Source organism: Rhodotorula paludigena, assembly GCF_050403205.1.
Source record: "Rhodotorula paludigena JCM10292 DNA, Rt_paludigena_JCM10292v1_ctg32, whole genome shotgun sequence".
NCBI classification, from domain to species: domain Eukaryota; kingdom Fungi; phylum Basidiomycota; class Microbotryomycetes; order Sporidiobolales; family Sporidiobolaceae; genus Rhodotorula; species Rhodotorula paludigena.
In genome coordinates this window covers 175,825-198,430 of record NW_027481426.1, presented here as the reverse complement: position 1 = coordinate 198,430, position 22,606 = coordinate 175,825, and the positions used below count along the sequence as shown (strand labels likewise).

Sequence of the window (22,606 nt, the reverse complement as noted above, 5' to 3'; positions counted from 1 at the left end):
GAAAGGCAGTAACGAGGGGGATGAGGACGCGAGGTTGGGGATGCGGATGCGTGAGAGAGGAACGAACGTGAACGGTGAAAAGGCTGAGGCGACGGCGGGGAGCGCTCGTGGCTGCGCACTTCAGCGCCGCGTGCTCCTTTTGAGATCCTTGACCTCCTGAATCTGATCCTTGACGGCCTCCCGGATGTACGTCTTCGAGACGCGCCCATGCTCCTCAGCCTTGGACTCGCCCGCGCTGCGCCCGCCCGACGTCCCCGACGGCCCCGCCTGCGCGCCGCCGGCGGTCTCGTCGTCGTGGTACGGCCGCTTCTGCTTGGCGAGCTCGGCAACGCGCCTCGTCGCCTCGGCGGGGCTCTCACCGCGGTCGATGCGCTTGGCGCGCGCGACGACCTGGTCGAGCCAGCCGCAGATGCGGCCGTAGATGCACGCGCGCACGTCCTCGTTCCAGAAGCGCACCATGAGGACGTCGTGCACGGCGTCCTTGGTCTTCTCGACCTCGAGGAGCTGCACGCCGTCGCGCTTCATGCCCCGAACGAGCGACTCGATCTCTTCCTCGAGCCGCTCGGCGTCTCCGTAGTGCACGAACGTCGGCGGGAAGTGGTCGAACGCGCCGTGCGGGCCGAGCTGTGATGCGGGCGAGATGTACGGCGAAGAGAGGTACGAGTGCGGCTTGTCGCCCAGGAGCGACGTGACGAGCAGTCGCCGCGCCGTCGGCTCGTCGGCGAGGTAGTCCTCCGGATTCGGGCGCGGAACGTACGACGTGGTCGAGTGCGGGAACGAGTGGCCCGGGTCACACCAGGGCGAGAGGAGGAGGAGGCCGCCAGGCGCGGCGAGCTTCTTCTCGTCGCGGAGCCACCGAGCGAGGGCAAGCACAATGTTGCCGCCAGCCGAGTCGCCGATGAGAACAATCTTGTGTGCAGGGACGCCGGAACGGACCAGGTGTGCGTAGACGGAGAGGCCGTCTTGCAGCGCACCCGGGAAGGCAGCGGAGTTGAGAAGGCGATATTCGACGGCTGCAGGAGGCCGAGTCAGCACAAATTGACGTAGCAGCGGGAACAGCGTGACGCACCGTGAATGGCGGCAAAGTAGTCGTACTGTGCGAAGCGACATTGTCAGCGAGCAGGTAAGAGAAAGATGCAGAACGGTGGATACGCACCTGCATCAGCCGCCGCGGGATCATACTCGTCTGCGCACTCTCGTGGGCCGAAAAGTGGGTGTAGCCGCCACCATGGAAGTAGATACCGACGAGGTCGCCCTTGTCACCGTCGACCATGCTGTACCTCCGCACGTACTCTGCGCCAGCCTGCGCATCCTCCTCTTCGAGTGCGGCCTCCTTGGCATTGACCATGGCGTAGTCTTCCCGCACGTCTTCGGCGCGCTCCCAGATGAAGGTGCCGACGCGTTCGAGCGGCTCGACCTTGTCGTCCTGTGCTGCGCCGCACAGGAGCTCGCCGCTGAGCCCGGGCACCCACTCGAAGCGCGTCTCCTTGAGGTCGTCGCGGCGCGGCTCTTCAGTTGGGTCGCGCGTCGCGTGCTGCACGCCCGCCTGGTCGGTGATGGCGCTCACGCGGCGCGTAAAGTCGACGAGGAGCGTCTCGGCGATGGACCAGGATGGTCGCGGACGGTTCGAGAGGGCGTACTTGATGGCCCAGTAGGGCAGGAGGCACAGGGAGGACGAGACGCGGTGGGTGCAGTAGAACCACTTGAGGAGGCGCGGCGAGGCATAGGGCTGGCACGGCAGCTCGTCGAGGTTGAGGTCCTGAGGGAAAGACATGTTTTTGTTGCAGCGGTGTCGACCGCGGCGAACGTGCAGGAGCTGCAGATGGTCGCGTGTGGCGAGGTCGTACGACAGTCGGCAGCAGGTGGGGGAAGCAACGAATTCGATAGAATGCAGAGGTCGCAGCGTCAGCTTGCGCACAGCACGGTGTAGTAGTCCAGTCGCGTGCGCACCTTGGCAGGACGGATAGCCAGCTTGTGCGGAGCGGCGAGGGAAGGCAGGGGAAGGTGGTGCTGCGGACTCGGTTGCGAGGGTCGGGATCGAGGAGCTGATGCTGGTTGTGGCGCCCTCGACGGGTTACGAGTTGGAGTGAGAAGGGTCTAGGGCGGAAGCAGGCGTCTATGGAGCGCAGGAACGCAGACGATCGCAGGTGAACCGAGTCGAACGACGGCGCGGAAGGCGAGCTGCGAGGGGATTGCGAGGTCGGAGGCGGGGCGGTGCAGCCGAGTGGCTTTGTCCGAAGTCGAGGTGCGGTGCTTGGCTTTGAGCGCTTGTGGTAGCTGGAGAAGGAAGTCTGCAGTGCAGCAAGCGAGCGGACAACTGCAGTGTGAGGACGAGCGAACGCAGCGACTTGTCCGCAGAATGCGCTCATCGCCAGGGCGCCGGCCGAACAAACGTGTCTCACCTTGAGCTCGACTTTCGAAATTCCAGGTTCTTTCGACTGCAGTGCATGACCTAGCCACTCTGCATCGATTGTAACTACGGTATCGACAGGTTGATCTCATCAGCCTTGACGGGACAAGCGCCACCGAGACTCAGCGCTGAGTGCGTTTCCTCCTCTCTGATTCCTCCTCCTCGGATCAGGCGACAGAAGACATCTGTCTTCCTTTGCAAGTGCTTACAAGAGCTGTGCAGCATCGCGGTCAGTCGAGCGGGCTTGCGTAAGCGCGGCTGACCGTGTCTCAGGTCAGCGTGCCTTCGTCATCCGGCGGTTCCTGCGCCTCCGTTCCGCTCGGACGGGACGCGGCGCTGCCTGCTCCCCTGCGCCCGCGCTGCTCCTTGCTTCTGCATTCTGCCTTGCTTGTGCTCTCACTGCCGCTAGCGCCGCTGTTCCGACCCCTCGCGCCCTGCACCACCACCTCGCTCCTTCGTCTTCGCCGAACCTTGCGTCGACCTGCCTTCGGCCTCCGTCTGCGCCCCTCCCCCGGTCTCGCCTGATCTCGCTTCGCCCGCATCCGAATCACCACCGCCACGATGGCCCACCCGCGACCGTCCACGTCGTCCACCTCGTCGTCCGTCTACAGCGCCGTCGACCATGACCGCGAATGGCTCCCGGCCCTTGTCGCAAAGTACGGCTCGAGCACCTCGACCGCGTGGATCGAGACGCGCTACGCCGTCTGGCGCTCGCCGAACCACACGCAGAGCAACCCGCGCGTGCAGGGCTACCTCCCGCGCGGCAAGTTCTACTTTGCGTGGGGCCCGCCCATCTGCCGCCGCGACCCCGAGATCCGCAAGAGCGTCGCGCACGAGTTTGTCGACTGGGTCACCAAGGAGAAGAAGCGCCGTGTCGTCTACTGCGTCGTCGACACCGACTTTGCAGAGATGCTCGGCAGCGAGTTCAACTGGAGCGTCCTCAGCTGCGTCCGCGAAGACGTCCTGCGTGCGTCTCATTCTCTCCCTCCGCCTTCTACCGTACCTGCTGACACCCTTGACGCGCGCTCGCAGACCCCGACATCAAGAAGCTCGAGCAAAAGGAGGTCCGGCACAACATCCGCCGCGCAGAGCGCTCGCACGTAAAATACGAGGAGATCAAGCTCCGCGCCCCTCAGTATCACCCGCCCGACGACGTGCGCGAGGAGATCGAAGCGGGCCTCGAGCGGTGGAAGGCGAATCGCCATGGGACGCAGATCGCGGCGGTGCGCTCCCGCTCTCTCCCTACCCTCACTCCCTGTTTCCATACTGATGCTTCTCGTCGTGATGTCTGTCTATGCTCTACAGGCAGGACTCTTGCCCTGGCTTGATGCGCAACATCGCCGCTACTTCCTCGCGCGGGACGAGCACAAGAAGATTGTTGCCATCTGCGTACTCGCAGCAATCGCACACGACTCGTACCAGATCAAGCACGCCGTCACTTTCGTGCGTCCCTTTCCTACACCCGCCGTCGGGAAGGAGGCAGTGTCTCCGGGAAAGGCTCGTGCCTTCGGAAGCTGACCTCGATCCGCAAAACAGCCTGAAGCACCACACGGCGTCTCGGAGGGTCTGCTCGGCCACGTGATCCGCGAGATGGAGTTCGAGGGCCACAACGCGCTCACCTTCGGCGCGTCGGCGCAAGACGACATCATCGCGGAACACAACCTTGGCGGCTGGAAGATCCGCATGCTGGGAAAGGCCTATCGCAAGATTGTCTCGCGGTACGGGCTCGCGAACCGTGGGCAGTTCAGGGTACGTTGCTTCAGGCGGGCGGCTTCGGCTCAACTCCACGCTTGACGGGGGAGGGCGGGCCGAAGCTGCTCGCCGCATCCCTCTTCTCACCTCCTTGAGCATTGACTGATGCATTCGGCGACGCACAGTCGAAGTTCGGCACCGAGGACGAGCCGCTCCACATCGCGTACCCGCAACACGGTTTCGGCTGGGCCGGGCTCGTCGCGCTCATGAAGCTCATGCGCGTCTAGACCTGCCCTCGCACCACCTGGTCCTGGTCTCATCCCCTCCGTCGGCGCTGCTTTATACCGCCGCCCTCTCCGCCTAGTATCTACCTCCCCCGCCGTGCCCTTCATACCCGGGATGCCATCCCTGTCCTGTACACAGTCTTCCTCCCCTGTCTGTCTACCTAGAGGCCCTAATCCCCGAGTCTTGTTACACACGCGCCAATGACTGTATAGAGCGTTCGTTCCCGGCCGGCCACCCCTCGCACACCTTGTTCCGCCTACTCCGTCCTCTGCCTAGCTAACGCAACTCGCCTACTATTACTCGTTGCCGCACACAACTCTTCCCGTCTGTGCTGTGCTTCCGACTGTTGCGCTTGCGTGTCCCGGTGCGGCAAGCTGTTCCGGCCTCAGCAAATGCCAGATGTGTCCGCCCCTTCCTATGAAGCCTTCCCTCGCAGTTCTCTGCCTGTTCTTCGAGCTCATCGCCTGCAGGTATCTCAGGCAAGAACCCGAACAGACGCGAGGCCCTGCCCGTCTCGGACGGCGAAGACAACAACCGTGCCCGACGAAGTCGACGAGGTCTCGGCCGCGCTCGTGCTAGATGTGGTTGTCTGCTGCAAGATCACCTTGTAGCATAGAGGGTGCTCGACGTCTAGGGGTTGCTCGAGGCGGGCGGGGGCGTGGCGAGTGAGAAGGCAGGCATTGTAGATAAGGCGCGGAGGGCAACAAGCAGGAGTGAGTTGACGACGCGTGGCGCAAGTCCTTGGGTTCTTGGCAGCGAGACAGCGATAGTCTTGTTGGGCAGCACCAGGACTGCCCGACCTTTGCATGTGGGATGTGGAGCGCGCGGAAGTCAACGAGGAGGCAAAGCGGTCAAACAGGACGAAATTTGCGCATTCACCTCCGTCCCTGGCGGCAGACGCTCAGCACCTCTCGGCTGAGCACCAAACCTACCAAACGTCTGGACCAGCCAGGCAGCGGATGCTCGCGAGGACCGAAACAGCATCCAGCAGCTTGAGAAGGCCAATCTGCAAACGAGCTCGGCTGAGCTGTACGAGCGACCAATAGTCTGTACAGTTCTCTACCCGGTCCTTGTAGGTCGAAGAAGGAGCGGGAGGAACATGCCTCGATGCGCGCCGAAGACTTCACAAGCAAACGGGACCTCGAGGGTTCCCCGTCACTTCGCACGCGTCGAAAGCCAGCACGCGACGCAGGAGGCTCGCATTCGCGCCTGAAGCCCGTAAGAACTTGGACAGTGGCGGAAAGGCGCAAGGGAAGCGACGAACGCTCTCGGGGCACCACCGCTAGCAAATGGCCGAAACGAGCGAACTAACGATTGCGAATGAAAGACGATCCGGACCAGTACGAACAACTAGGGGAAGAGAGGGGAAGTGCTCAGTGACTAGGCTCGACAAGTGTCTGTGCGCGAGAGAAGGGAGAGTGCGGAAAAACGCGAGTGCAGACGATAGCTGGCGAGGTGCAAAATACGAGCGAGAGAAAGGCGATGCGCTAGACTAGACTAACATGCTGCTCGATACCCTATTTGAAGAGGAGGTGCGAGGAGAGGAGTCGCTTAGAGGGCCGCGACGACGCCGATGAGGCCGGCAACGACGGCGGTGAGGCCCGCCGCAACCTTGAGGCCCTCGGCGCCACTGCCGCCGTCCTGCGAGTTCTGCTGGCTGCCCGGCGTGCCCGTCGCAGCCGGCGCGCCCGAGCTGCCGCGTGAGTTGGAGCCGGACGCCGAGCCGGCCGACGTGCTGCCGGTCTCGGACGCCGACGACGCGCCCGACGTGGTCGAAGAGCTCTCGGCCGCGCTCGTGGCAGACCCAGAGGCCTGCTGCGACGCCGCGGTGTAGATCGCGCTCGACGTGTACGGGGTGCACGAAGAGGACGAGGGCGTGAAGGGCTGGTAGGGGATGGTCGAGATGATGCCGAGCGACTCGGGCGGCTGGGTGTAAGTCGAGGTGACTCCGTTCTCGACGTACTGGCCAGGCGGGAGCTGGTCGTCGCCCATGCACGACTCGAAGGTCCCGTTGATCGTCGCCCAGTTGGACGGGGCGTTGTAGTTGCACCCGATGCGGTCGTAGATGTGCTCGCACATCTGCCAGCCGTTCTCCCACGACGGGTCGCACGCCTTGAGGCAGAACTGGTTGGCGCCCATGAAGTTGTGCCACTGGATGACCTGCGAGAAGGCCTGGCCGCCGGCGACGCCCGAGATGCTGGTCGCGTTCGTGTCAAACTCCGTCGAGAATACGAGGCCACCGAGCGGGTTGCCACGCTGGTCGGCGCCGTGCGGGTCCTGTGCGATGGAGACTGGGTGAGCAGGGAAGGGATGGTAGCGGGGGAGCAGACGGATACGCACCATCTCTCCTCCGTAGTCCTCCGGCAGGATGTTGATCAGCTGCTGGTTGATGAAGCCGACAACCTGGACGTAGTGAGGCGTCTATGTGCGCGTGCCAGGTTAGTGGAGCGGCGACGACAGGGATAGGAGAGCCCGACGACGAACGCGGATGAACTGCACACCCGTCAATGCGCCCTCCGGGATGATGCGCGTGCCGTAGCCCTCCTTGGTGCACCATGCGACCATCTCGCCTACGAAAGAAGGAAGCGGGAGAGGTGAGCAAGTCGCTTGCACGAGCGGGATCACAGTGGCCCACCCTCGATGTTGCCGACCTCCTCGCCGTACTCAGGCGGTCCCTGCAGCTTCAAGCATCAGTACAAGGAGGCGAAAGGAGACGAGCGAAAGGGGGACGGACCCAGAGGCAGAAGTCGTCGATGCTGGACCGCGCAAGTGGGGAAAGTCGAGGTCAGCTGGCGCCTCGTAAAAACGCCACTTCGGCGGAATCGCACCTGTTGATGTGAGCTACGAGTACGAGGAAAGAGGAACAATACAGCAAGAGTCGGTTCGGGTTCGGCGGACGAGACACGGGGAGAGACGCGATCGGAAACGGGTCAGCACCTCCGCGGCGGTCGGCGAAGCAGGTCAAACGCACCCGTCTGGCACATCGATTCCTGGTTCTGCATCGTGCTGTTGCACCTGTAGAGTGAATACGCGGGTGCATCGGTCAACACATGCGCGAGGGGGACGATCTGAGCGCGCCAAGGAAAGGTGGTGGCGCGGGCGGCCCGAACTTGCGGTACGCGCCCGAGAGTGCGTGTGGGCAGGAGCTTACTGGTTGACGCCGACCTGCGGGCCACGCTCGCCCGAGCCAGCATCGGCCTTGTACGGCTGTGGACGGTGGCGGCGCGCGAGTTGGACAATACAGCAGAGTTGGAGGAGAAGTGCACGGTCAGCGCGGCCCTCCCGAAAGTCGCGCAGGTTCGGCTCAGGGGCAGGAGACGCACGAGGTTGTCCCAGGTGAAGCGCTTGGCCGCGAGCGGCGTGTTCTGCGCGAGGGCGGCGCCTGCGAGTGCCGAGACGGCGACGAGGTGCGAGAGCATGGCGGGAACAAGCAGAGGGTGGTACGCGGGTGAGGAGTTGCGAGAAGGGCTGCTCTGCGTGTGCACTGCGGCTATGCACTCGACAGCAACGGCAGGAGGGAGGGGAGGACGAGTGGAGAGGGGCAGAGGCGAGCGCGCAACCGAGAGCCTCGAGAGCCTCGTTCCCGGCGACTCCCCCGCTTCGCCAAGAACTATACTTCGCAGCAACCTCCGATTACACCGATCTCGCCTATTCCGCCACTCTCTGTAGCCACTGCACAGGTGCCTCTCGACCAAACAGACACGCACAGGGCGACGCCCTCGCGCGAATCGGCGACGCCCTTCGCGACTTCTTGCTCGTCTCGAATCTCGGCAAGGGCCGCCATGGCACAAGCTGCCAACACCGGTCCGCTCCGCCTGATGACAGTCGAGACAGGGAATAGGCTCAACGATAGAGGGTTCAATGCAAGGGTCGCACCCGAGTCGCAGCTCCCTTCCGCGCGCGAGCGTTGCCCGCAGTTGGCCCGCCTGCGCCCTTTGCTGCCTCTACCTACGCCTGTTCGCATCCTGCTGCTGTTGCTGCTCGTCGTACAACTGCGCATGAGGCAGCGGCAGCGCGTCGTGCGCGTAGTCATGGTGCCTCGACGGTGGCGGACCCGAGTGGTACATGTCTGCGGACGGTTGCGGCAATCCCGGAGGCGCAGGAGCAGGCATACCGCTGTGCGCAAGGTGCGGATGCGGAGGAGGGACATGCAACGGCTGCTGCGGCGAATGCATGTGCTGGTCTTGCCCCGGAGGTCCGGAAAGCGCGCCGTAGTGCCCACGCGTGCCGCCATACGGGTCGACGACGGAGCGAGGCGCGGACGCAGACTGATAATGTGGAGGCGGCGGAGGGTAGTGCCGAACCTGGTGAGGAGAGGGCGGGGGAGAGCCGCGCTGGGGTGGGGGGTATGGACCGAGGGGATGAGGCGGTCGACTGCCCATGTGCTGTGCAGCTTGCGGGATCAGCTTGCGACTCCATCGCAATGGGAAAAGCGTACCTGGTGAGTGTAGCCCAATGCCGGTGGCGGAGGGTATGCCGGCGGCGGCCCGTAATGCTCGTTCAAGCTCGACCCGTCCGTATACCCGCGACTCGTGCGCATCGCAACGTCCCCTTCCGAGTAAAATTGCGGCGCATAGCTCGGCGAAGGCGGGTAAGGCGCGAGGGATCCGGGCGGCGCCGGGTTGAGCGGATGAGGCGAGGGCGGGAGCTGCTGCATCTGGTCCATCGTTGCATGGATCCCAGGTGTCGGGAGAGAAGCCGAGCCTGCTGGTCCAGGCGCGACGATGGGCGCAGGTCGGGCCTTTCCGCGCGGGCGTGGCTGCTTCGTCCGCAGCGCAATCTGCCCGCCGTGCTGCTGCGAGTTGGCCTCAAACGGGCGCTTCTGCGCCGACGGAGGGAGCGGCAGCAGAGGTGCGTCGGGAGGCGGCGAGATGTAGTTCGAGTTGACGTCCTCCTCCGGATCGCTTGCCGGAGGAAGCGCCAAGCGCAAGATTAGGAAGGTCGTCTGCGAAAGGCGGTGAGTGAACCGGACATACCAAGCATCGCTGAATGAGCCTCTGTCCATCACTAGCCGTGCCATCCGAATTTGCGCCGACCAGCGGCTGAAACTTGGTCGTCGTGAAGGTGTAGACCTGCGGACGGAGAGGCGGGCGGCAATCAGCGACCGGCCTCTACAGCCAAAAGCTTGCTCCACGCACTATTCCCGTCTCAGAGACGACAAGCAGGAGCACTTGTGTGCCAGTCAATGTCGCAAGCTCGTAAGCCTGTGTAGACGAGATGAGAAAATCAGCAAGAGTGCGAGCCACGGCGACGAGTAGTTGACGTACCTTCTTCATGATGCCCGCCTTGCGCTTCGAGAACGTGATGTGACGCTTCTCCTTCTTGTGAATGTACTGAATCGTGATCTTGCGGCGCGACTTGTCGTCCTCCCCAGCCGCGTCACCCTCTCCTCCATCACCCGCATTACTCCCGGAAGCACCCGCGCCTCGAGTCGGCATCTTTCGTGCCTTCTTCTTCGGGCTTCCGCCCTCGTCGCCATCTTCATCGTCATCGGTTCCGGCGTCAGCGTCAGGGTCGAATGCGACAATGGATGGACCGCCGAATGCGCTCGACGGCGCGACAGGCTGCTGCTCGGCCAAAGTCGATGAGGGGCTCTGCAGGGTGGGTGTGCCGATCGGGAGCGGCGGGAGAAGGGGAAGCTGGGTCGAGCTGGACGCGCCGTGCGGCGGAGGAGGCGGAGGGGGCTGGCCGCCCTGCTGTGCAGCAGGAGGGAAGCCGGGCGAGACGGGCGACAGCGCAGGTATCTGCGAGTACTGTTGGAAGCTCTGCGGCGGTTGCGGCTGTGGCTGTGTTGTCGACGCGAGATAGGGTTGCGAAGACGCCGGCGCGCCCGCGTGCGAGAGTCTCGGTGACGGAGACGCAGACTGGGACGGATCCATGTTGCGCGGTGTAGAAGACAGCAGACGCACGTTACCCGACCTCCCGCACTGGGGTGGGCGCACCCGTAAGCAGGCGCAAACGGTCGGGAAAGAGGAAAGTGCGGGCGGTGGAAACGACGTCTCCTCAACCGACGGATGACACCCTCCGCCTCCAAGCAGCTTTGCACACCGCTTGCCCCGGCGGGACGTGATTGGGCCCGAACACAGGTGCGAAGAGGCGGGTCGTCCCGATTGGGACGAGGGGGCTCGCGACAGACGGGCGGCAGCGCGAGCGAGCGGAAGGAGAACCAGAGCGACGAGCCACAGAGGGTGATCTGGAGACAGCCAGCAAGGACTTCGTAGACAGCTGTCGCTTTGGCGGCCTACTGTGCGATGGCTCCCGGTCCTGTCAGGAAGGTCGGTCGGTTCGACCTCTTTGTTGTGAGCGCGGAGGAGGTTGATACTGTCCGTCCGTAACGCAGGCGTATCCTGTCGCATGCGGACCGCGAGCGTGCCTGCAATGGGGCTCGACGAGGCATAGCGACTGTCGACAAGGACACGCGGATCGCCAGCCTCGGCACCAACAGCGGCGCATCCCGCACGAGGTGCAGGACGCAGCTCAGCACAGCAAACACGAGAGCCTCGAAAGACTGCGCCCGCCCAAGAGAGCGTCGATGCCAGAGAGGCGGAGGAAGAAGTCGGTCTTTGCGCGTCGCGACGCCTTCCCGCTGGCGGCGACTGCGTTTCTCGACAGCGACTCAAGCAGCAACATCCACCCGACTGAAAATTACAGTGCGTACTCGAAGCGGCAGCCTGAGCGACCTGGTGCACGCGCGAGGTGAGGGAGCAGGGCAGCGCAAGATCGAGCAGCGCGAACATGCGTGCACGGGACATGTTGAGCGCTGCGAGTGTGCGTGACTCGTGCGTAACATCTGCAACAGGCTAATGCTGTCTGCACAGTCGGAACGAAAGAAGTTGTAGGCATCAAGAAGTCTCACTCTTCGTGAAGGACAGGGGGCGACGGTTGCCGAAAGCGACGATGTCGATGTCGACTTGGTGCGTCCGATTCCTCGCCATCCTGAACCAGCCGAGCGATGTCGGGCGCAGAGACGCCAGACCACCTCGTGCTCCCGTCAGGGCAGTCGTCCTTCCCGACGACTCCGCTAAGCAGCAACCCTCCGTCTCCGAAGCGTGCAGAATACGACTATCGCGATGAACGCGCCCACTTGACTGTGCGCACTTTGAAGCCGCCTTCTCGGTGTGTGTAACGCTGATTGAGCACCTCTCGCAGGACAAAGGCGCTTTCCACGCCGAGCTCCCCGTCGCTGCTCTTCCTCACGGGACCGCGACCGGGCACACTCTCGTCGGACAGCCCTCGCTCGAGCGCTTGTCGCTTGGCGGTGCGCCGCACTCGCCCGCACCGTCCTCGCCTGCCGATTCATCGCGAGGACGTTCCCGCTCCGATTCGACCTCGACTCGCGTGAAAGGCGACTTCACCTCGCCTCGCATCGCCAGTCTTGGCCTGGCCCCACTTTCGACTACCGACGTGCACCGTGCCGCTATCTCTGAACGTCAGGGAGGGGAGACGGGCCTTGGACTGTCGGATGAGCTCTCGAAAGACGGGCGGAAAGATCACGGCCCGCCGCACCTCAACCAGCACGGCGAGAACGCAGAGGAGATCGACGAGGGCTATACTGCGCGTGCGTCCGCATCGTTCATTCCTGCTACAGTGCGCGCGCTGACGCATCCCGCTACAGACAACCCGAACGAAGTTCTCACGGCGGAATTGCGCGCGCTGTACACCTCGTTCCAGCGCTGCCTCGACCTCCGCGACAAGTACATCACGCTCTCTCGTCAGCGTCTCGAGGACAACCCTCTCAACTACGACGGCGCCTTCAAGCCGTCGGACTCGCCCTCCTACGCCACTACCTCGTCGATCCTCGGTACCAACCTTCCCCAGTCGTTCAACAAGTGGAACATTTACCCGCCGCCTCCCGCTCCGCACTGGAAAGAGAGTGACCCTCTGGCGGATGGTCCAATCGAGTCGACCGAGGAAATCGCCGAGCGCGAGGCGAAGAGGATGAAGTTCGAATGGGGCGAAGTCGCGATTCCAGGCAAGGAGGTTGAGGGCAAGCGCAGGCGCTTCGCTCTGGATGCGAACGGCGTGTACCAAGTGTATTCGGCGGGTAAGTACTCATCCTCACGCATTCTCGCTCGATCCGCTCAATCCTTGACAACGAACTCCTTGCCTCAGCGTCTTCGACTGAGTCCGACTCGCCTTCGAAGCCCTTGTACACAGTTCCGACTATCAAGGAGTACTTCCAGGACCTCGACGAGGTCCTATCGGTCATCTCTGACGGGCCCGCGAAGTCGTTCGCGTTCCGCCGCCTGCGCTACCTCGAGAGCAAGTGGAATCTCTACGTTCTCCTCAACGAGTACCGCGAGCTGGCCGAGATGAAGGTGCGCAGATGTCCTCTCTGGCTGTGTGAAGCGCTCGAGGCTGAGCGCGACTGTCCTGCAGCGCGTGTCGCACCGCGACTTCTACAACGTCCGCAAGGTCGACACGCACGTTCATCACTCGGCTAGCATGAACCAGAAACACATGCTGCGGTTCATCAAGTCCAAGATGAAGCGCTGCCCTGAGGTGCGTTCGGAATTCAGCATGAGACGCCACGTGACAGTTGTATATGGACTCCGCTGACTCATTCCATCACAGGAGGTCGTCATCTACCGCGACGGCAAGCACCTCACGCTCCGCCAGGTGTTCGAGTCGCTCAACTTGACCGCGTACGACTTGTCGATCGACACGCTCGACATGCACGCCCACCAGGACTCCTTCCACCGCTTCGACAAGGTGCGCAAGACCGACCCGTCCTGCGCCGAAAAACTGCTCACACGTTCGACATCTGCAGTTCAACCTCAAGTACAACCCGCTGGGCGAGTCGCGCTTGAGGGAGATCTTCCTCAAGACCGACAAGTCAGTGTGCTCTTGTCCTCCTATTGGACGCTCTTACTGACAAGACGTGCATATAGCTTCATCGAGGGTCGCTATCTCGCCGAGTTGTCGAAGGAGGTCTTTACCGACCTGCAGCAGAGCAAGTATCAGATGGCCGAGTACCGCATCAGCATCTACGGCCGGTAAGCAAGTGCACTCAAACCCGTCCGAAAGCCACCGTCTGACCGCCAGGACACGCAGCAACACCGGCGAGTGGGACAAGCTTGCAAAGTGGGTCATCAAGAACGAGCTCTTCAGCGACAACGTTCGCTGGCTCATCCAGATCCCGCGACTCTACGACGTATTCAAGAAGAGCGGCGGGGTACAGGACTTTGAAGAGGTCGTGCGCAGTGCGTAGCTCCGCATTCCACGCCGTATTCCGCGTCCTGACCTCTTGAACTTCCGCAGACATCTTCGAGCCGCTCTTCGAGGTCACGGCCGACCCGTCTTCGCACCCGGAGCTCCACGTCTTCTTGCAGCGTGTCGTTGGCTTCGACTCGGTCGATGACGAGTCGAAGGCGGAGCGCCGCCTGTACCGCAAGTTTCCCGTGCCGAAGGACTGGAACACGACGCAGAACCGTGCGTCTTGGCTCCTACTGGCGTTGAAGCGTGTGCTCACCGACTTTGCATCGTAGCGCCCTATGCGTACTGGCTATACTTCCTGTATGCCAACATCACGTCGCTCAACAACTGGCGACACGACCGAGGCTTCAGTCCGTTCCTCTCCCTTCGCTATGATTTTCGCGCGCGCACTGACCTCACCGTCGCTCGACTACTTCAGACACGTTCTGGCTGCGTCCCCATGCCGGCGAGGCCGGTGACCCGGATCACCTGACGTCGGCCTTCCTCACGTCGCACTCGATCTCGCACGGCATCCTGCTGCGCAAGGTGCCCGCACTGCAGTATCTCTTCTACCTCAAGCAGATTGGGGTGCGCTACGTATCCAGCGTATTCCTCGCTGCCGTGCTGACCTCTATCGCGTGAGCAGATCGCCATGTCGCCGCTCTCGAACAACGCCCTCTTCCTGACGTACGAGCGCAACCCGTTCCCGAACTTCTTCCGCACAGGTCTCAACGTCAGCTTGAGTACCGACGACCCGCTGCAGTTCCACTTCACCAAGGTGCGTCACCATCCGAGCCCTGCCAGCCACAGCGCGCTGACCATGACCGCGTCTGCAGGAACCGCTTCTCGAGGAGTACAGCGTAGCGGCGCAGATCTACAAGCTGTCGCCTGCAGGTGCGTCTTCTGGCCCTGCCGAGTGCCTCCGCCGACACGCACTGATGTAACATTTGTGTAGACATGTGCGAGCTCGCGCGCAACTCGTGCGCTCAGTCGGGCTTCGAGATGCAGGTCAAGCGACACTGGCTCGGGCCCGAGTGGTACTTGCCCGGCCGCGACGGTAACCTGATCCACAAGACAAACGTGCCGAACCTGCGCGCCGAGTACCGCCAGGCGACGCTCATGGAGGAAGTGAACATGGTCCGTCGGCGCTCGCGCCTCTTGCCGAGCCCGAGCCCTCGGAGGCTGACGTCTTCCTGTCGTGCAGATTGCGATGGTCAAGCGCGACCCATCGACCATCTCGCCGTCGACCGTGTCGCAGCCTGCGACGGGCGCACACCCCGACGGAGCGCCGGCGCTCTCGCACAACGCGCAGGGCCCGCTCCTCACGGCCGAGAACGTCGGTGCGGCAGCCATGGGCGCGGCGCACAACCAGCTCAACATGCCTGGGCTGGGCAGTGCGGAGGCAAGCAGGGTCAGCGGGGGCAGGTAGACGTGAAATAGACAAGATTACGCTGCGGTACAACGGGCAGCGACGTGTGCAGCAAGGGGGAGACGCCGAGCGATGCAATGATTCGCACGTGAAAGCGCGGGCAGCATCAAACTGCGGACGAATGTCTCTGAATCATGGCGCGCGCCTTCGAAATCGCTTGCCAGGCACGCGCTCAGCCGCAGGCGCTCTTTGACCTCATCGCTCTTGTCTCTCTCTCTCTCCCTGCTTCTGCAGGTCTAGCGCGGCCTCAGTTGCACTCGAGCACTGTGCATCAGTCTGCACGCGCGCCCGTCGACCCGCAAAGCCGCGATAGACACGAGCCTCGCCGTCGACCTCGCGGAACAACTCGCTCAGCTTTGCCAAGATGGCCTCTACGGGAGCGCTCACGAATGAGGACGTCAGTGCGTGATATTCCGCACTTCTCGTGAGCGCGGCAGGAGGTCTAGTGGGCGAGGAAAGATTGGAGACGAGCGAGAACCGTGTTCTCCTCGCCCTTCTCGCCTGCTGCGGCCTCCTTCGGCGATGTTGGAAGCATGCACTGACACGGATCCCTACAGCGAACAAGTCGGTGCGCTAGCAGACCCGCCCGAGCTGTGTGGGAAGAGAAATGCTAACCTGCGCCCGGAGGGCTGGACAATGCGCGCAAACAGACGGAGACCTTCATCACGGCGCTCGTGACGGGCTTGATTGTCATGGGAGCTGAGGTGCGTTCTATGCGCTGCTGCTGTAGAGCTGCCACAGCCTCCAGAGGCGAGCCGTCGCTGATCCTGCTCCCCTCCCCCTTCCACCTCCCACGCTCATCTCGACAGGTCGCCGCTTTCATCGTCCTCAAGAACCAGTTCCGCCAGATCTACAGCCCGCGCTCCTACCGTGTGCCGCCCAAGTAGGTCGAAGCTCACTCGAAGGTCGTCGCTGCACGTTTTACTGGTCCCGGGACGCTAGCGCTCCTCCGGAGTCCCCACACGCGGAGGATCGGCCCTGCGTCTCTTCCGCTCCTACCTCGACGCTGATGTCTCCTTCTGCCGCTGAAACAGCAAGCGCGTCGAACCGCTCCCTCACTCGCTGCTGGGATGGATCCCGCATGTGATACGCACGCCGGCCAAAGACATCATGCACAAGAACGGTCTCGATGCCTACGTCTTCGTTCGCTTCCTCTATCTCATGATGGAAATCTTCCTGCCGTTGTGCGTGCTCTTTCTCGGATTCCCGTTCGTTCCTCGGGACTAACCTCTCGCCTTTTCAGCATGGTCGTCACGTGGGTCATCCTCCTGCCTGTCGATGCAGCTGCGTCGGGCGGCACCAACACGGGCATCAACCGCTTCACCTTTGGCAACGTTGGCTTGTCGCAACAGCCCCGCTACGCCGCACACATCATCCTTGTCTGGATCCTCACGTTCTGGGTGTTCTACCTCATCAAGCGGGAGTACTCGACCTACATCGTCCTCCGCCAAGACTTCCTTATGAGCCGCGAACACGCCCGCCTTGCCCAGTCGAAGACCGTGCTCGTCACGGGCGTCCCGAAGGAGTTCCTCAATCAGCAGAGTATGATGCGCTTCTGCAGCGTCTTGCCCGGTGGCGCCAAGCGGATCTGGTTCGCACGGTCAGTGACCGAGCATCCTCTTACACGGATGACCGCTGATCGTGTTCGCAAACAGCGACCTCAAGGACGTCCCCGACCTGTTCGACCGCCGCCAGAAGGCGTGTAACAAGCTTGAGAGCGCCGAGACCAAGCTTCTCAAGCTCGCGACCAAGCAGATCCGCAAGAACAACAAGAAGGGCACCGACGCGCCGGACCTCGATGCCGAGGCGAGCAAGGGCGAGATCACGCGCTACGTTCCGCAGAAGAAACGCCCCACGCACAAGCTCGGCCCGCTCGGCCTTTGGGGCGAGAAGGTCGACACGATCGACTGGGCGCGCGAGGAGATTGTCAAGACGAATCGCGAGCTCGAAGAGAAGCGCGAGGTCCTCTTCGGCGAGCAGCGCAACGAGAAGTACCCGCCCGAGTCGGCCGCCTTCATCCAGTTCCACACCCAGGTTGCCGCTCACATGTTCGCCCAGTACGCTGTGACCAGCCCTTTCTTGACGGAAGAACGACTAGCCTGACCATTGTCATTCACAGGTGCCTTAACCACCACGCTCCCCTCCGCATGTCGTCGCGCTACCTCGAGGTTGCAAAGGAGGACGTCATCTGGGGTAACCTCAACATCAACCCGTACCAGCAGCGCGCTCGGTACGCGCTCTCATGGGCTGCTACCATCGGTCTCATCATCCTTTGGTCGTTCCCCGGTACATCTCGATCCTTTCTTCTCCACGCGCGCCAATCTGACACAGCCTTTCAACCGCAGTCGCCTTTGTCGGTGCCGTCTCGAACGTCAGCTCGCTCTGCACGGAAGTTTCGTGGATGGCCTGGCTCTGCACCCTGCCTACCCGTATGTCCATCTGCTCCCGCTCAGGGTGCGCACAGACCTGACCTCTGCTCGACCCACTCGCAGCTGTCAACGGTATTATCCAGGGCGCCCTCCCGCCCGCCGCGCTCGCCGTCCTCTTCCTCCTCCTGCCCATCATCCTTCGCCGTGCGTTCTCTTCTGCTTCATCAACGCGCAGGTTTGTATTGACCGAGCTTGATCGCAGTGCTCGCGCGTTTCGAAGGCATTCCTCTCCGCACTGGCATCGAGCTCTCGCTCATGACGCGGTACTTCATCTTCCAAGTCATCCACGGCTTCCTCATCGTCACCCTCGCGTCCGGTCTTATGAAGTCGATCCCGGCCCTCGCCAACAACCCCTCGAGCGCCGTGACGCTCCTCGCGACGCAGCTTCCCGCCGCATCGACCTTTTTCCTCACCTACTTTGTCACGACCTCGTTCGCGGGCGCGGCGGGCGCGCTCCTCCAGATCGCCAAGCTCGTAATCTACTACGTCAAGCTTGTCCTTCTCGGTTCGACCCCGCGTTCCGTCTTCAACGTCAAGTACAGCATGTCGACGGTGGCCTGGGGTACACTTGTGCGCCATTGCTCACGCTCGACCATTTCCGCTCTCGCGCTGACTCATTGGGATGCACAGTGGCCTTCGATGACCCTCCTGACGGTCATCGGCCTGTCGTACTCGGTCATCGCACCGCTCGTCTGCGGCTTTGCCTTTGTCGCCTTCGCTCTCTTCTGGTTTGTCTACAAGGTGCGCTGGACAGGCAGGATTTCGCGGATGTCGGCTGTAACGCTGACGCTGCTTGTCGAACAGTACCTGTTCCTCCTCGCCATCGACACGCCGCCCGAGACGGAGACCGGTGGCCTTTTCTACCCGAAGGCCATCACGCACATCTTTGTCGGCATCTACATCGAGCTGCTGTGCCTGTGCGGTCTCTTCTTCCTCGCCCAAGACGCCGACGGCAACCAGTCGGCGATTCCGCAGGGCGCCATCATGGTCGTCCTGATCGTCATTACGGCCCTGTACCACATCGTGCTCATCAAGGGCTACCACCCGTTGATCGCGTACCTGCCGCTTTCCGTCGCGCCCAAGATGGCCGAGGCGCAGGGCTACACCGACGGCTACCCGTCCAACCGCGCGCCGCGCGCGGAGAAGGACGCGCAGTCGCTCGCGCAGACTGCCACGAACCAGACGCCGCGCGAGAAGGACGAGCCGAGTACGTTTCTGTGTTCCCTGTGAGGGCCTCACAGCGCACTGACCTGTTTTCACGGCGCAGCCTTCCCGCCTCCGCGTCCTTCGGTCGATGAGGGCCGCAGGCCGCTCACGGCTGAGGACAGGGACCAGACCGACGGTGGCGACTCCGGCACGCTTCCGGGCGACGAGCATCTCGACAAGAACGCGTTCGACCACCCGGCGACGTACGAGGACTATCCGACCGTCTGGATTCCGAAGGACCAGCCCGGCCTGTACCGCGACGAGCTCGAGGCGACGCAGGCTGCCGGCGTCGACGTCTCGGCCGAGGGCGCCGTCATGAACGAGAAAGGCAAGGTCGACGTCTCGCGCGCTCCGCCGGGCGAGGACTGGGATGAGACGCAGCAAGTCTAGGTCGCCCACCTCTTTCGCTTCTCGCTTTCCCCTCTTTCACTATGTCCCCGCACCTGGCCCGCCTTGTCCTCGTCACTACTGTGTGCACTGCCTCGTTTCCCGATACCCTAAGAAACCTTCGTCTGTCGGCCGTCGCTTGTCTTCCTTGCCCAGTCTCACGTGAAACACGCTCGCCGTTAATCCCCCTGATCTGTCTGGCAACCTTCGTGCGCAATATGGTGAGTTTGGCTTGCTGGGAGCAGCTCCTACTTGGCTCCTGCCGTAGGGCTGGCAAATGCTGCCGTTGTGAACCCAGACCTCGGGTGCGACACCTGCCGCTTGCGGACAATGGCAGCGCCAGCCTTCCAGCCTCATCCTGCTCATTTCGGATATCGAACGCGCGCATGACGGATGTTAATCGTCGACTTTGCCGCTCTCGGCAGCTGTGCGTGCTCTGCCTGGCTCGCTCGTGAACGTCGAGGCGGTTCCTGCCCCCTCGTCAGCCTTGCTCGGCTCGTGGGCATCTCTCCGCACTCGACGCACGCGGCTGCATGGCCTTCTGGATTGGCGCCCGCAGTCGGTCAGGCCCATTCACACATCCGTGGCGAGTCCTGCTCGGGGCGGTGGAGCCGTTGTCCCGTCGTCCTCTCCTCGCTCTCCCGGTTCAGCTGCCGCTGTGATCCTCTTTATCTGCACGAAGCTCGCTGGACGACTCGTGACAGCTCACGCGCCCAGACCGACCTCACGACCAACATTCCTAGCGCTTCGCGCTGACGTTCGCACCAGGCTCCCGTCGTCCCGCATCCTTCGCACATCGTTCCGCCGCCATGGCTTCCGTGGTCCGCCCGTATGGTGGCCGCAACGACCCCCTGCAACCTCTTGCGCAAGTTTCGCACGTTGCGCCCCAAGCGGCGTTCAAGGGCGGCAAGGCGGGAGGGGTTCGCTACCCCGAGGACGACGGTCTCGCCATCACCTACGAGCTGCACGACCAGCAGCCTTACTATCATCCAGATACTCAGACGCAGAGCGTGAAGTGGGCGCAGGTGCGTGCAGCGCATCCTCGTATGGCGATGTCGGGCTCTCAAGGCTAATCTCGGCTCTTCCACACGTGCAGAACGATGCGCCCGTCGCACGCAACAAGCCTGGTCACGGTGTCTTGCCCGCTTTCGATCTCCGCAACGACCGCTCGAACCGCGTCGACAGCGTTTTCGACGCCTATGTCGACATGTACGCCGACGACGGCGACGAGGAGGGCCACGAGGTCGACGACACGGTGGAACAACTGCAGTCGTCTGCGCCTGCTCCGAGTTCGTATCGTCAAAGCCCCTCGAACGACAGCGGTCGGCAGGAGGATCTTGTGCCCTACGAGGCGCATGCCCAGTCGCGTGAGCCGTGGGACGAGCGCGGCAAGACGGGGTTGTACGGCGGCGGTGGGCGTGGTGCGGATGACCGCGAGACGGGCTGGGTGCGCGACTACGCGTTCAGCCCGATCCCACCCATCACTGGCTACGAGGAGGACCTGCGATTCGGCGGAGACGACGGCGAGGAGGACGTCGGCCCGCGCAGCCGTATCAATTCGCGCGGCACCGTTGGCTCGCGCTCGCGCGGCGACGACGACGTCCGCCGCGAGTCCTCGGACACGGCGCCCTCGTCGAAGGGACCGAACACTCCTCCCGATTCTTCCACATGCCCTACATCCGGTCTTCGCTACGGGCAGAATTACGACGGTGCCCCGGCTTCACCTCCTCAGGCCGTTCACACAATCGATGCCGCTCGCATCAAAAAGAAGATGGGCAGTCCCACAATCCCGACCCCGTCGGCGCCCATCTCGGTCAACACGCCCATTGCGCCTGCGGTCCCGCCCGTCCCGTCCGGTATCGGTGCATCGAGTGACCGTCCCCGCCCGCGGCGCAAGTCGACCGGGTTCAAGTGGGGCGGACGCAGCAAAAAGGCGCCGACCATCTCGGCGCCCATCCTTCCCGAAGGCTTCGTCGAGTCGCTCGGCATGGAGACGTTTGCGCTCTACCCGGGCGTCAAGCCGCCCTCGCACGCCATCTTGTCGCCCGTCATGCGCAACACCTCGTCGCCGAAGCCGCCGCGCGGCTTTAGTTCGCCCGAGCCGCAGCATCAGCCTGCTCAGCCCGCGCGCGCTCCTCCTACGCGCAAGGCCGCTCCGCGCCCGAAGAATGCGCCGGCTCCGCACAGCGGCGGCTCGCCTCCGCGCTCCCAGCGCCTCGGGTCTGGCAGCGAGCGGTCGACGTCGTTCGGGGTGCACGAGCCGATCCGCCTCCCGCTCGGCGCGCTGCGCGACGACACGGACACGGCGTCCGAGGGCTACCCCGAAGACATGTTCCGCCGCCTGTCGAAGAACTCGGACGGTTCTTACGTCCCGGCGTCGGTCCAAACGACGCACCGCCAGTTCTTCAACGACATGCGGCAGGAGCACGGCCGGCAGGAAGAGGTGCAGGCAAACCGCGGCGTGATCCCGATGAACGTGCCCGGTGCGCCGAGCGCTCGCCCCTCACCCTCGCACAACTCGGCGCCCGCGACCGGTTCGCCCTTTGACTCGGCCCCCTCGCACGGTCGCAACGACTCGACCGCTACGGCGGGCAGCGGGTTCCGCGACCCGTGGGCGGCGGGCAATCGCTCATCGATGGCGTCGCAGCGGACGCAGCAGTACGGCAGCGGCGGGCAGCGTGGGTCGCTGTACCTCGGGAGCGAGCGCGCGTCACTCGCGAGCACGGCGCACGAGATGGACTACCGCAAGGGATCGCAGGTCTCGGCGCGATCGCACCACACGCCGTCTCCGCCGCAGTCGTACCAGCAGCCGCAGCAGCAGCAGCAGCAGCAGCAGCGCACTGCGTCGCCCGGTCCGCTCGACCGCGCGCCCGAAGACCGCAACGGGTCGTTCTCGTCGGCCTACTCGGAGACGTCCGAGGCGCCGCCGCACAACACGTTTCACCCTTCGAACGCGTTCCACCCAGGCTTTGGCCCTTCGAACGCGGTCGGCCAGCTGCGCAAGAACTCGCTCGCGGGCGGTCTGCCGATCGGGTTCCCTTCCTCGTCGCCCGCCGAGGGCGGCCACCAGCGCAAGAACTCGTACGTTCCAATCCAGCCGCTCAACCTCGCCGCACGGCGCCCGTCGTACACGTACCGCGCGGGTGGCGGCGGCGGCGCGAACGGGACGGGGACCGCGAGCGGGCCGCATGGCACGAGCGGGCTCAACCCTGCCTCGGCGGCCGCTTCGTCGGCCGCGAATCGCGACACGACGTATGGCGACGTCGTATGGGGCGGAGCGGGCGTCGGCGGGCCGAGGGACACGTCGTCGCCCATGCCGGGCGACACGGGCTCGTCGTTCGCGGCTCCGAGGGCGCCGACGATCGGGACGACGGGGTTCCGCAACCCGTTCGGCTAGTGACGTCTCCTTGACTTGCTTGTGTAGATGTCTGCGCCGTGTAGCATATCATGGTTCGCGCCTTTCCTTCCCGCCGCAGGTCGGCTACTGTCTGCTAGCACCTGTCTGTAGCTGTCCACTCCCAACGCCTGTAGCCTCTAGCTCCCTGCTTTGCAGTCTGTATCGATCACCATACC

At 63.5% G+C, this 22,606-nt stretch overlaps 7 protein-coding genes across 7 annotated transcripts; 4 read left to right on the top strand and 3 right to left on the bottom strand.

Annotated features, from left to right (window-relative positions):
• Positions 1 to 120: 120 nt before the first annotated feature.
• JCM10292_000833 (alpha/beta hydrolase) lies at positions 121 to 1,774 on the bottom strand (the record flags this gene model as incomplete). Its single annotated transcript, XM_076650192.1, has 3 exons — positions 121 to 1,013; positions 1,070 to 1,094; positions 1,157 to 1,774. 3 exons carry the CDS (start codon positions 1,772 to 1,774, stop codon positions 121 to 123), a joined length of 1,536 nt encoding a protein of 511 aa, XP_076504317.1.
• Positions 1,775 to 2,971: 1,197 nt separating this feature from the next.
• On the top strand, positions 2,972 to 4,389 carry JCM10292_000832 (uncharacterized protein; the record flags this gene model as incomplete). Its single annotated transcript, XM_076650191.1, has 5 exons — positions 2,972 to 3,377; positions 3,443 to 3,633; positions 3,716 to 3,853; positions 3,947 to 4,159; positions 4,288 to 4,389. The coding sequence occupies 5 exons, from the start codon at positions 2,972 to 2,974 to the stop codon at positions 4,387 to 4,389; spliced, it is 1,050 nt and encodes a 349-aa protein (XP_076504316.1).
• A 1,549-nt stretch (positions 4,390 to 5,938) lies between these two features.
• JCM10292_000831 (uncharacterized protein) lies at positions 5,939 to 7,806 on the bottom strand (the record flags this gene model as incomplete). Its single annotated transcript, XM_076650190.1, has 9 exons — positions 5,939 to 6,664; positions 6,728 to 6,808; positions 6,872 to 6,957; positions 7,023 to 7,062; positions 7,122 to 7,143; positions 7,216 to 7,228; positions 7,359 to 7,402; positions 7,539 to 7,594; positions 7,711 to 7,806. 9 exons carry the CDS (start codon positions 7,804 to 7,806, stop codon positions 5,939 to 5,941), a joined length of 1,164 nt encoding a protein of 387 aa, XP_076504315.1.
• Positions 7,807 to 8,331: 525 nt separating this feature from the next.
• JCM10292_000830 (MADS-box domain-containing protein) lies at positions 8,332 to 10,266 on the bottom strand (the record flags this gene model as incomplete). The annotated part of the gene is made up of 5 exons (XM_076650189.1): positions 8,332 to 8,772; positions 8,826 to 9,281; positions 9,364 to 9,459; positions 9,526 to 9,591; positions 9,655 to 10,266. The coding sequence occupies 5 exons, from the start codon at positions 10,264 to 10,266 to the stop codon at positions 8,332 to 8,334; spliced, it is 1,671 nt and encodes a 556-aa protein (XP_076504314.1).
• Positions 10,267 to 11,339: 1,073 nt separating this feature from the next.
• Positions 11,340 to 15,011, top strand: JCM10292_000829 (AMP deaminase; the record flags this gene model as incomplete). Its single annotated transcript, XM_076650188.1, has 16 exons — positions 11,340 to 11,477; positions 11,537 to 11,945; positions 12,003 to 12,431; positions 12,500 to 12,705; positions 12,767 to 12,889; positions 12,962 to 13,099; positions 13,158 to 13,222; positions 13,279 to 13,383; positions 13,433 to 13,590; positions 13,649 to 13,819; positions 13,876 to 13,953; positions 14,022 to 14,170; positions 14,229 to 14,360; positions 14,419 to 14,476; positions 14,538 to 14,719; positions 14,787 to 15,011. The coding sequence occupies 16 exons, from the start codon at positions 11,340 to 11,342 to the stop codon at positions 15,009 to 15,011; spliced, it is 2,766 nt and encodes a 921-aa protein (XP_076504313.1).
• Positions 15,012 to 15,375: 364 nt separating this feature from the next.
• Positions 15,376 to 19,036, top strand: JCM10292_000828 (uncharacterized protein; the record flags this gene model as incomplete). The annotated part of the gene is made up of 14 exons (XM_076650187.1): positions 15,376 to 15,412; positions 15,569 to 15,579; positions 15,662 to 15,715; positions 15,821 to 15,894; positions 16,046 to 16,195; positions 16,255 to 16,611; positions 16,667 to 17,068; positions 17,131 to 17,297; positions 17,357 to 17,440; positions 17,504 to 17,584; positions 17,643 to 18,010; positions 18,071 to 18,181; positions 18,245 to 18,647; positions 18,708 to 19,036. 14 exons carry the CDS (start codon positions 15,376 to 15,378, stop codon positions 19,034 to 19,036), a joined length of 2,628 nt encoding a protein of 875 aa, XP_076504312.1.
• An 806-nt stretch (positions 19,037 to 19,842) lies between these two features.
• JCM10292_000827 (uncharacterized protein) lies at positions 19,843 to 22,430 on the top strand (the record flags this gene model as incomplete). Its single annotated transcript, XM_076650186.1, has 2 exons — positions 19,843 to 20,058; positions 20,130 to 22,430. The coding sequence occupies 2 exons, from the start codon at positions 19,843 to 19,845 to the stop codon at positions 22,428 to 22,430; spliced, it is 2,517 nt and encodes an 838-aa protein (XP_076504311.1).
• Between the last annotated feature and the right edge of the window lie 176 nt (positions 22,431 to 22,606).